Source organism: Emydura macquarii, unplaced genomic scaffold, assembly GCF_026122565.2.
Source record: "Emydura macquarii macquarii isolate MOO-44397 ecotype Brisbane River unplaced genomic scaffold, CSIRO-AGI_Emac_v2 contig_318, whole genome shotgun sequence".
Lineage (NCBI taxonomy): Eukaryota > Metazoa > Chordata > Testudines > Chelidae > Emydura > Emydura macquarii.
In genome coordinates this window covers 10670718-10683075 of record NW_027130455.1, presented here as the reverse complement: position 1 = coordinate 10683075, position 12358 = coordinate 10670718, and the positions used below count along the sequence as shown (strand labels likewise).

The 12358-nt window shown below is 41.5% G+C and overlaps 1 protein-coding gene across 2 annotated transcripts in view; it reads right to left on the bottom strand.

The window, feature by feature from the left end:
• The window catches only part of NOX4 (NADPH oxidase 4), a 151870-nt gene extending 139737 nt beyond the window's left edge, over positions 1-12133 (bottom strand). For both annotated transcript variants that reach the window (XM_067568518.1, XM_067568527.1), the window contains exons 1-5: positions 11773-12133; positions 10792-10887; positions 3192-3302; positions 2124-2208; positions 1146-1243 (exon numbers count right to left, since the gene is read on the bottom strand). In XM_067568518.1, coding sequence (XP_067424619.1) covers positions 1146-1243; positions 2124-2208; positions 3192-3302; positions 10792-10887; positions 11773-11829 — 447 coding nt within the window. In that variant the 5' untranslated portion in view covers positions 11830-12133. The remainder of the gene's footprint in view (positions 1-1145; positions 1244-2123; positions 2209-3191; positions 3303-10791; positions 10888-11772) is intronic.
• Positions 12134-12358: the final 225 nt, after the last annotated feature.

Genomic DNA, 12358 nt, shown 5'->3' with positions numbered 1-12358 from the left:
AAATGATCTTGTACTCTATATTCTGATATGGCTTGAGGAGAGAGATAGAAAAGTCAGCTGAGTACATCATTTTGCAAGCAGAAATCAGCTTCCAGCCTAATTCAGGCAGACAACTAAAGCCACAATAAAAGTATCTGATACTGTTCCCATTCAAATCAATAGCAGTTTGGCCATTGACTTGAATGAGAGCAAGACTGGCCTAAATCTGGTCATCCTTCAATCCATGTGCACATTACACTGTCTGCTTAATGCTGCAAATGCAGCATCTATTTTCCTGCCTGTCCCATTGTATAAGGTTTAACGACGGAGCTAATGATACCAGTGTAAATGGTTCAACAAGGCCTGTCCAGCAGCAGTGAGGGCAGGGAAAAATGAGGCATAGAAGAGTGAAGTGACTTGCTGAAAGTCACACAGCAAGGAGGTGGTGGAGACTGCCGCTGCAGATGTGCGTCACCCACAGCCACACTGGCTCATATGTTTGGGTACTGTCCATCCTTTGGTGTGAAGTAGGTAGGAGGATTAACATGACAATGGACACCTCCTTAAAAATGATCCCATCATCCTGGAACCTCTCCACCTTCATGGAAAGCTTGGTTCTCTAGAGCAGCTTGTGGCCAAACAACTCATTTTACATAGACAGAAAAGCAGACTGCCTCCAGGGATAGAACCTTGGCTCAGCAACTTGGTTGTCCTGACAGATGAAGAGGAGGCAACATTTTGGAGAAGAGGGACCTCAGAACAAATTTTCAAAGATACAGTAACTTTTTAGAAATATTTGATTAATTCCTAGTGGATGAAAACTGAGCTGTTGCTCTCCTTTTCCTTCCCTTTCCATTCCTTTACTTTTTTATTCTTTGTCTTTCTCCCCCCCCCCCCTTTTTTTGGGGGGGGAGGAAACCAAATAAATATAAATAAATAAGTGAAGTAACTTGCTCAAGGTCACACAAAAAGTCAGTGGCATAGCCAGGTCTCCTGACTCCCAATCAAGTGCGCTAGCCATCGAAAGGAAGAGAAAAAAAATCATCATGATACTGCATTTTCACAGTATACAAGACATAAATCATATAAATACATAAATCACTTATGGAAATTATAAGGCACCACACATCTATTTCAAGGAAAATATAAAAGAATAGATCACCCACCTCACCACGATAGTTTGCTGCATTTAGTGCCAAAAATTCTTCATTATAGTTCACAGAGAAGTTAAGGATATTTACCAGGTGAGCGGCAACATGTAAGACTATAAAACAGAACAAAACTCAGTTCACTAAGCTGCATTTTGAAGGTCACGTGAAGGCCCTGATTATGATAGCCATATGTGTAGGTGGATCCCCACTCTTCCATATATGAGCTTGTAGATCTGGGTCCCAAGTGATTTACTGGGCTGATTCCATCATTTTAATTTAGTCTATCATACTCCTAGCTTTTATATATGAACTACCCATTCATCATTTTCATTTGCATATTTGGAACATTACATTTACTGACCTACAGATTTTATATAAGAACCTTCTTTATGGAACTTTTCCAGCTGTGACTGAAGTCAATTGGAAAACACCCATTCACTTCAGGAGAAACAAGATCAAATCCTAGGAAACCATATGCTATTTTTGTACTAGGTGAGAGAGACTGATATGAAAATACAACACATTTTGAATGTTTTAGCATATTGTAATTTCTTTTCCCATTACATTTCTCTGATTGGGAGAATTAATCAAAGGACTGTGTCCAAGTCCTTAATACTTCATTGAAAATGGCAATATTTTGTGATATTTACCTGTACACTGCCCACGTTTGCAATAGGTCTTCATCTCTAACATCCATGCTCCTCATTTAAATTGACTATATGTGGTCTGAATCAGTTATGATAGCAGCTTTTAATCTCATTTCATATATGAAATAAGAATTGACACTTCAGAACCTGTAACTTTTAAGGAAAATTTCCACCCAGATTTAGATCCCAAGCTTCAAAAATGTCTGAGAAAAACACTCACACATCTAAACAAAGAAACACAGGGAAAAACTACCCCAAAACATACTGCACAAGAAAAACCACAAGTGACTCATATTGTTTCATGTGCTTCCCACATGAGCTAGTGCTCAGCACAATAAAATCTTACCTGAAAAGACACATATAGTAACACCACATGTTACATGGAAAGTTTTACTTTTATCCAACAGCCTTCTTGTTTTCCTGCTGGCAACCTAGTAAAAGAAGAATTCAAGCAATCTGTCTTCTAAAATGAAGCAATGGAAAATGAAGTTAAAAGTAATTGATGTTCTAGATGTGATTTATTTGTAAAAATAACTTTTATATGAGGTTTAATGCTATTTTATCACAACACCTATATTTAGTAGGAACAGGATTAGGGACAATAAAGTAACTCCATGGGCTTGATGCAGAAGCTACAGGAAGAGGTTTTTTGGCCTGAGTTATTCAAGAGATCAGACTGGAGGAGCATAATGGCCCCTTCTGGCCCTAGGATACACTGAAAGTGGATGAACTTTTGTAATGTAAATGACCAACAACACAGGATAAGGTATTTGTATACACTGTGCATTCCTATCATTGTCAGTCACCGGGACAGAGGACAGCAGGTATCTTTAATTTGCAACCATCCAAAAACTGCCTCAGGCATCCAGTAAGTCTGTACTACTTCAATAGCGTTACTTAGATTTTTGTCACAAGCAGCTAATGAGTCACAACCTATGGAAATTATTGTTTACTGGATATTTACAGAGACCAAACCTTCTTTCGTTTGTCAATTTTTTTTCCATTATGCCCAACACAATGGGATTCAATCATTTAGCTGGCACTGGAGGCAGCATAGAGCTGCAGAATAAGGGGGGTATATCCACCTGTCGGCATTTCCTCACTGCATGGCTTGGGGTGGGGCCACAGCCCCACAGCCCACTTTTCTCTGTGGTAAGGTAGGAAGGTGTAGTCCTGATATTCAAAGGATACACCAGCAAGAGAGGAAAAAGGGGGTAAAGAGGCGTCGCTTGCGTACACTCTTATTGTGCACACAGGCACAACATGGCCTTACTCACCAAAGCTTGCACTATATACAGCCAAACAAATGCATAAACTAAGTATGTATGTATTGTAGCCTTGGTAATATTTCTTCAGATTCTATCTATATGGTGCGTGGTTCATGTTGAGTGGTTGTATTCTAAATGTGATTTACCTTCCGAGATCCTCTGAGGAAGGCCAGGAGAATACGGCACATCGGTAAAAGGACCAGACTGCAGTTGAGGTTGAGGACAGATGCTGAAGCTCTGCTAATACACAATCCTAGCTGAACAAACACAGCAAGAGTCAGATTACAGAGAGAAAGGATGGTCCAATGGGTAGGGTGCTAGGCTAGGACTTGGGAGACCCAGATTCAGTTCCGTGTTCTACCACAGGCTTCCTATGTGACCTTGGGCTCTGTATGCCTCTGTTACCCCTATATATAAATAATTGTAGTTCCCTAACATATAGGGGAGTTGTGGGGATAAATGCACTAATGACTGTGAGGGGCTCAGATACTATGGTCATGGGGGGCTCTGATAGATTGTAACAAATGATATATTACAGTATTACCTCCTCAACCATCAATCAATGTTGCAGAATTCCCATGTTCCTGATACATTCTTTATATTGTTAAGACTGTGGCATCCTGATGCTCTCAGAATACCAGGAAATCTACAGTTCTGGCCTTCCATGTGGTGTTCTCTCTTCTTCCCCTTCATGGAAGATTCATTTTTCCCCATAGTGTCAAAAATTAGGGTGGCTTTACTAAGTGAATTAAATTTGTCCCAAAGGAACAAGTTTGAAGACCCCATAGAGTAATTAAAAGAATTCTTTGCTCTTCCCTAGAGGAGCTTGGAGATGCCCAGTTGTTGCCCCTGAAAGCAGAAGAATCTGGAAGATTTTTATGTGGGACAGGACTCAGTCCCATAAGTAACCATAGCTATAGCTCTGCCCCTAGCTGCATAAAGGAAGAGTTTAATCTACTATGAAGATTAGTTGACCTAATCGTGGGCCTGATCCAACTCCCACCAAAGTCAATGAAAAGACTTACTTTGACTTCAGTACAAGTTGGACTGGCCCCTTTGTATGTCAAAAGGTGACATTTCATCTGGAAAGAATTGCCATCCTAAGCAATGCTCACAAGCACATGGAATGAAATAAATCAAAAGCAATACTCATGTCAATGGAACAATCAACCTCTATGTGAACAGAGGGGTTAAACAGTCATAGTTAAGAGGAGGAAAGAAGCATGAAGATCCTCATTAGCTGCCTAACTAAAATTCAGTGACTTTGTGATAAATGAGTCAAAGAACAAGGTCATAAAATAATTCATCTAAAATGGAAATAATTGTAAGGTTTCAGAGACTGTTGGAACAGTAGGTCCTCACCAATTCACACGGTGCTAATATGCACATTCCCTAATTTGGACCCCAAATCAGCAGTGAGGATCTGATAGCTGGGAGCAATAGTGCTTCACAAAAGTTTTTATAAAATATGCTACATAACATTTACTGATCCACTTGGATCCTAAGTAATTAAACCTAAACAATGCGATGCCTTAACCATGTATTTTGTTGTTTTATCCTTCTATTGTGTTTGCTCATTCATTTGCTAATTAACAAAATTCAGCAATTTGCAGTAGCTTTCCCACTTATTGATTTGAATTATCATTTTTCTGTTAGCTATTACAAAAGATGCAGTCAGGCTGTCAGTAGATAAAGAAATTCTACTCCTAAGGATCTTCTGTAGAAACACAACATCTCGCACACCAGATTAAAAAAATAAATAAATAAATAAATAAAAAGAGAATAAAAAAGTATACATGGTAAAAGACAAGTCATTTTTGCATAGGTTTTATGTATGTGTATTTTAAAACTAAAATTAAATAAAATAAAATTAAAAACTATAAATATAAATGTATAGGTTATGGCTGATTAAAATTTTTGTCCTTAAAAAAAAAAAAAAAAAAAAAAAAAAAAAGCTTTTTTCTAAAATGTAATCAAAACAATTTCAGGTTTTTCCTCACTTTCGTTGGGGGTGGGGAGGGGAAAGAAAGGAAAAGGAGAAAAGGGAAAGAAGGAAAACTGGGGGGAAGGGTTTAGTTTACGTTTAGTTGAAAAATAAAATAAAAAAACTGAAGAGTTTTGGAAAAAAAATGAAGATTTGTCATTTCTTTCTAAACATTTTTGTGGAAAATACAATTTTTCTACTGGTTCTAATATTGTCTATACATATGCCCATGCACACACACACTCAAATAAATAAAATAATTAGCATACACTTCTCATTTATAATTCACATAGGCACATGTCTACAAGACTACATCCACTGTAACATTACAGGAGGTGCTGTCTTCTTGATGAGGCATAAAAGTATGATCTAAACCACTTGTAGTCATTAAAGATCCCAGGCATTTTTTAAAAGTGAAGAGGTAACAATCCTGGTTTCCCAGCATCCTTGGCAATTTCCTTGACATCCAAAAGCTCAAAAATGTCTCCATGAACCTAATTCTTTGCAAGTGATATCTAAATGGTCTCTCAACTTCCTTTGTGTTGCCTGGGGCAACATTAAAATTATCATGTAGTAACAAATGGCTCAATAGAGTGGACCTTTGGATTTTGAAACAGTGATAGAGGAAGAGAAGATTCTTGCCCCAAGACAAATTGTTAGTTTAAGAGGGGAACATAGCCTCATTTAATTATCTAATAGCAGACATACAGTCCTCTCTCATCCCCTGGCACGCTGGCATTGTCTAGAAAGAGAAGATATTATTTCACATAAGTAGCACATTAAATTGTTTCCTGCAAAAGCAAAAGGAGGAAGCCAACCAACCAGCTGCTGCTAGAAGTCCTCTGTCTCTCAGTATTTAACTGCTCCTCCACCATCATCATATCTGAGCACTTCACAAACTTGTCATGTATTTTTCCTCACCATACCTCTGTGAGTTAGGGAAGTGCTATCCTCCCCATTTTACAGATGAGGAACTGAGGCACAGAGAGACTAAGGGTACATCTAATGTTTTCAGGCAAAGTTATCAATTAAGATGAAAGTTAACATCACAACCGCATGCATTGAAACCTAATATTAAGTTCAGAGAAGACATTAGAAGGGAGATCACAGATAAGACCTCAATGAGTAGGGTATTATTTCACATTTTAAACCAATCTTGGAGCACAAAATAGAAGGACCAAGACTAAGAGTCCATCAGTGAACTTCCATCCATGCCTTAGCAGTCAGTTTCTCTGAGTCAAAATTGTGTGTAGGATTTCTGTGGATAAGGCAAACTTCACTGTATGCTTACTTAATTTTTACTTACTTGACTTTTGTTTATACAGAGTATTCTTGCATTATTCCTGATCACAGAGTAAATGCAAATGTCACAGACCTCATAATCTGGGATGAAAGAGAAGTTTGGAATTTGAGCTTTGTTAAAATCAGGTGCTTGTTAAATAAAACTTATTCATACCCCTAGAGTCCACCAAATTTGGTTGGAACTCGAAAAAATTTCTTTTCTGGATAGATTTATTTATTTCCAGAAAATGGAAGTAAGAGGGAAAAAATCTACCAGAACGTTTTAGCACCTCATTTTAAGCTTGTACTTGTTCCTAAAAGAGGATGCTTTGGAGGCAGAGAGCTATGTAATCCCAACCTCAATTAATTGCAATTCTTTTAAAGTTATTTAAAGTCACTGGGTGCACACTGGAGTCATACAGTTTTTAAATGTTTGACACATGGTCATATATTTACAGACATCTATATTTAATGTTATTTGTTAATATATATATAAAAAATAAAAATTAGAGACCAGACTCTGATCTCAGTAACACTGGGGTAAATATGGAGTAACTATCGAATTACTCTAAATTTACTCTGGTGTAACTGAGATCAGAATCTGGTCTTGATGCAGTGCAAATTAGGGTAGGGAGAGGAAAGAGCAAATGTCCGCATCAGATTTAGTTCCTTCCCCAACCCAGGGGAATGGTCTTCATACCAATACTGAAGCTCTAAATTCTTGTGGCTAACTGCATGAGTCATTTTCCTTCCACGCCACTTGGAACCCATTCATCCAGGCCATGGGTTTGTTTTGGGTTTTTTTGTCCGTTTCTTTCTTCACATTCAGAGCATGTACTCATTATATATGTTACTTGCACCTAAGCATATGAGCACTGCAACTCTGCTGGAGACAATGACACCATCTACCCGAACAAAACAACAGTCACTGTCAGAGGTGTAACAGAAGCCATCAAAGTCTACACTGATCTCCTGCCTAGAAATCTGTGTGTGTTTTATTACCTAGCCATAGTAGTTTGGGGGAGGGAGAGACTGGTTTGGCTGATCTAGGATTTTATTTGCATTTTATTTTTCAAAAACAGGGAAGATGTAACAATGCTCAGGGGCAGTGACCTGTTTATAGGATAGGAACATTAACCTTTTGTAGTCCTGACCCAGAGCAGGTGACATGAAGCCAGGAAATAAAGATCAGCCTCTTGTCAGTACTCCTGTGTGACACATGCATTTAGTATCGTTCTAGGTATGTTGGCATTTTATATCACACTCCCTTTGAAGAAACACAGTTCCTTTCTGAAGAGTGGGACCCTATTATACACTCTTTACCAGAAGACTGTGAAGGGACGATCCTGCCAGATGCTGTGTGCTGTAAATTCTCACTGAGTCAGTTGTGAAAGAAGGGCATTCAGAACCTCAGAGGACACAGATTGTAGGATCATGCCCAAAGAGGCTTCTCTTCTGAGATGTTTCGATCTCTGATCCTATTGGCAGTCTGGGTCATGGTTTATTGAGAAGTACTGCAATTCCTGGGATTTCCCCCTTCCCCCCACCCCTTTTTTCCATATTTGTGTTGAATTCATCCTCCTTCATCATTAGGTGCACCTGATCACATAGACTGCAATGTAACCATCAGGAATGACCACGAAACATACTTTACTCATCTCAGGCTTGGGGAGTTAACCAACCATGGCAAAACTGGTTGAGAGTAAAGTTAGATCTTCGAGGTTTATTGTGTCTATATTCATTCGAAGACCTTGTCTATGTTAGACTAATGAGTGAAATATCCCTCCATTGTACAGCTATCACTACACCTATTCTCTTCTGTGTAAGTACTTTGTGCTCTTCGCCACAGTATCTAAGCTGCAATGGTAATTAGACAGGACTCTGGCATTTTTACCACAGTTCTAGAGCAGTGGTTCTCAACCTTTCCAGACTACTGTACCCCTTTCAGGAGTCTAATTTGTCTTGTGTACCCTGAAGTTTCACCTCACTTAAAATCAGACAAAAAATATAAGAGTCACAATATACTATTACTGAAAAATTGCTTACTTTCTCATTTTTACCATACAATTATAAAATAAATCAATTGGAATATAAATATTGTACTTACATTTCAGTACATAGTACATTGAGCAATATAAACAAGTCATTGTCTGTATGAGATTTTAGTTTGTACTGACTTCACTAGTGCTTTTTATGTAGCCTGTTGTAAAACTAGGAAAATATTTAGATAAGTTGATATATGCCCTGGAAGGTCTCTATGTGTCCCCAGGAATACATGTACCCCTGGTTGAGAACCACTGTTCTAGAGGATACAGTGGTAAAAATGCTGGTGGGTATCTGAGCCCAGTCTGAATTAATGCTCCCAATGTTGCAACTATGGATGAAGCTGCATCAGAGGCAGCACAACAGCAAGAGGTCTCCCAAAAAATGGTTGTATGAACACCCTTGATGGGAGTACGGCCACTTCAATGGAAAAGAATTAAGAAAGCAAACAATGAATGTTAAAGATCTGTACAGTTCAAAGAATGAGCTCTTTGTTGGTTCTTAACAGATGATAACCCTAATAATATTGTTCAATTGTGGACTATCCAAAAAAGTCTGAGAAGAGAGGAAAAAGGGTTAAAAGAAACTGCAAAACACTAGAATGGCAGAAAGAGAAGGCAGATAGAACATTATACTAGGCAGCAACTTGCCTCCAAATCAGACATGGACTCTGATGACATCTGGACACACATGGATTAAAGCCTTAAACAATATTGTGAAATCCCAATACAGCAAGATGCGTTTAAATAACAAAGGAAAAAATAAAAGCTTCAGGTCAATTAGTAACAATTTTTGCTACAAGAAACACCTACTGGAAGAAGCAGACTAATAAACACATCTGGCATCCCTTGGTTACAAGGCAATTAAATACAAAATATTATGTTAAAGCAAACAAAGTTTCACGATGTCTAATTCCCTCCAGACTTCCGTGAGAAAAACAGACTTCAACGGAGTTGCACCAGAAAACTGAGGGGAGAATTTGGCCTCAAATAGCAAAATCTTTACCATGATAAAGCAGCAGCAGAACAAGCCATTGTACCATCTGGAACATATTCCAAGAAAGAAATAAAGACGACAAAATAATGTATTGGAAAATGCTATATGGAGCAGTACCAGTGTAGCTAAAGGATGAAACAGCATTTTTCTTTCCGATTCCATTATTGGTTATGTAATAATCTTCCAACGAGTCCCTAATTTCTTCCATTAATGACTATTTGGCCATTTTGAGTTATCCAAAAATAATGGGCAAAAAAAAAAAAAAAGGCACTGTTCAGCTGTTAAGAAATTATTCCCATGCTTTTCTCTCTGCTTAAAAATATAGGTTTTATTTACTAAGTTTAATGTAAGCATGGCTTGATATATATATATATATATATATATATATATATATATATATAATACACACAACACCTCCTGGACAAGGGATTAAAGTTAGTAGTCACAGACAAAGAACTTTGGTGACAAGCACCTCTCTGTCCCCAGTAACGGAGAGAATGCTGGGATTCATACTCAGGCTGTGTTCCTGAATGAGAACCAGGAACTTCTTCTTTTCTCATCAGCCTCTGACTAATAGATCTCTCTGCGGTCCTATTTATTAGCTTAGTATCTGTGCCCCTCATTACCTTTAATGTGTGCTCACAAACCCTTGTGAGGTAGGGGAGTGCTATTATACCCCATTTTATGCATGGGGGATTAAGACATTGACAGATCAATTTTGCTCATATTTTTCCCCTTTACACATTCCCTCTGGACATTTTACAATGCAAGCTAATTGTACCTACTTACAAACTACTGATAGCTTCAATAAAGAAAGAGACCTACATCTGACCACCTAGAAACTGTTTCTTGTGGGTCAACATTGCTAAGGCAAAGTGGAGAAGTCAGCACTACATAGCAGATAGCAGAACTGCCACTCTTTTTGACACTGATAGCCAGAAGTTAAGGCAAAAAATTATATGGCTTATAATTATTTATTAACCACGCACACAGGAACCATGAGAATGAGATGCGGAGGCAGAAAGACTGAGATCATTAATAAAACAACTCCCCTAAGAAATATACATCATGAGAACTGGCATAGGAGCTCACCAGTGAACAAGCCCACAAGCTTGGCTAAAGTTATGATGACTAAAAACTAAAGTCCCTGGTCATTATTATGTTTGTGTCAAATCTTGTAAGCATGCCTGTAGCTGGGTTTCCTAGCCACTTGACGGGCTCCTACCCTTCATTCACTCCAACACGGAGACTGCTCTCAACACTATCAACTTGCTATCCCCAAATGGATTTCAACAATATAATAAACACATTTCTTATTGATCCTCCACTGTCCCCCACCTTCAAGGGCTACTAAGCAATTCTTCCCACAGCAAAACTCTTCTGTCCCCAGCACTCCACCCCACAGCCTTGGCAAAAGAAAGGGCACTGTGTGGATCACTTACACCTAGCATCTGATGTAAGTAGTAGTACTGCGGCCCGTGGTAGTACAACAGGAAGGTTCTCCAGAAGAGCCACACATTGAGGGAGAGCCAGAAAAGCTAAAACGAACAAGACAAGAATACATGTAAGTAAAAGGCGCATGTACAAACCAGACCCTCTCCGTGTTTCCTTACAGCACACACGCGAGGGGCTCTCTAAGGATTTTGAAGCCGAATGGGAAAACGAGCCGAAAGACATTACAAAAGCAGCCGCTGCTGGCTGCAAAACTTTTTGTCCTCAGCCAACCTCCCAAAAGTTTGCATCTGAGATTCACTCCTCGCTGTAGCATCTCGCATGCGAAGCACTGTCTCTCACCCAACTTTCGGAGGTAGATGCTGCTCTCAAAGAGCCGAGGAACAAAAAATAGTGACGGGAAAGCCCAAGTCTGAGACCGAAGCAAGGGAAGGCACGTTTTCAGGCGAGATCCATTATTTGTCTCCCCCACCCCGCAAGAGAGAGGATAGAGACAACACAGAGCAAACCCACCCGCACGTTCATTCTCTGCACACACACACACGTTCTCGCTCACACCGCGCGCATAAGCAACATGCAGAGACACACACGTGTGCACTTACACACACCGTCACCAACCCCCTACCTCATGCAATGTCCCCTGCCCACCCGAGCCCGGCAGGAACGCGCGTGCCGATGTGCCCGGCAGCACACACGGGACCGGGCGCTGCACACACGCAGGTGAAGGGCAGGGGCAGGCGGCACGTGTCCCCGCGCGCACATACACACACCCACCCACCCACACACACAGCTACGGTGCAGCGCCGGGCAGGAAGGCGCACGTGCACACCCGACACAACCGCGCCGGCGGCTGGGTCCCGTGCAGCCCCGCGCGCTCAGCCCTGGCCGGGAGCGGCTCTGAGCTCAAAGTTTCCCGGGGCAAACTTGAGCCGCCAAAGCGCCGGGCCGGCGAGCTCCGCGCAGCGTCCTACCAGGCAGAGGTGCTTGCCCCCCTCGTTGGCCAGCCAGCTCCCCCCGCACTGAGCCATGCTGCCCGCGGCGCCTGGGGCAGGCAGCGGCTGGCGGTGGCAGTGGCGGCGGCGGCTCCTCTCCTGCTCTGCGCCGGCTGCTCAGCGGGTCGGACGGGGAAGCCCGGCCCGCCGCTCCCCCTTCCGGCCGCCGCCCCCTCGCGCCGGGCTCGGCTCTGCCCCCGGGGGCCCGGCCGGGGCAGTCTCGCGCTCAGCATGCTCAGTAGCATCCGCTGAAGCCCCTGCCCTGGCTCTGCCCGGACTTGCCCGCAGCAGCGGCAGGCTGGGCTCTCGGGGGAGGGGGGCAAATGGGAAAGGAGCGAGGGGCAGATTGGGGGCGGCGGGGCAAACTGCGTCCCGAGGAGGGCAAAAGGGCTGGAGGGTGGGGAAAGAGAAGGGCAGCTTAGGCAACATTTGGGGGGGAAGAGGGGGTATATGAGCCAAGGGGTCAGAAAGAGGGTGAGGCACTGCCAGACAGTGGCGGGGCAGGGGAAACTCTGGGAGGGGAAGGGGCAGCAGGGAGGATGCAGGTTACTGGGAATGGGGTGAG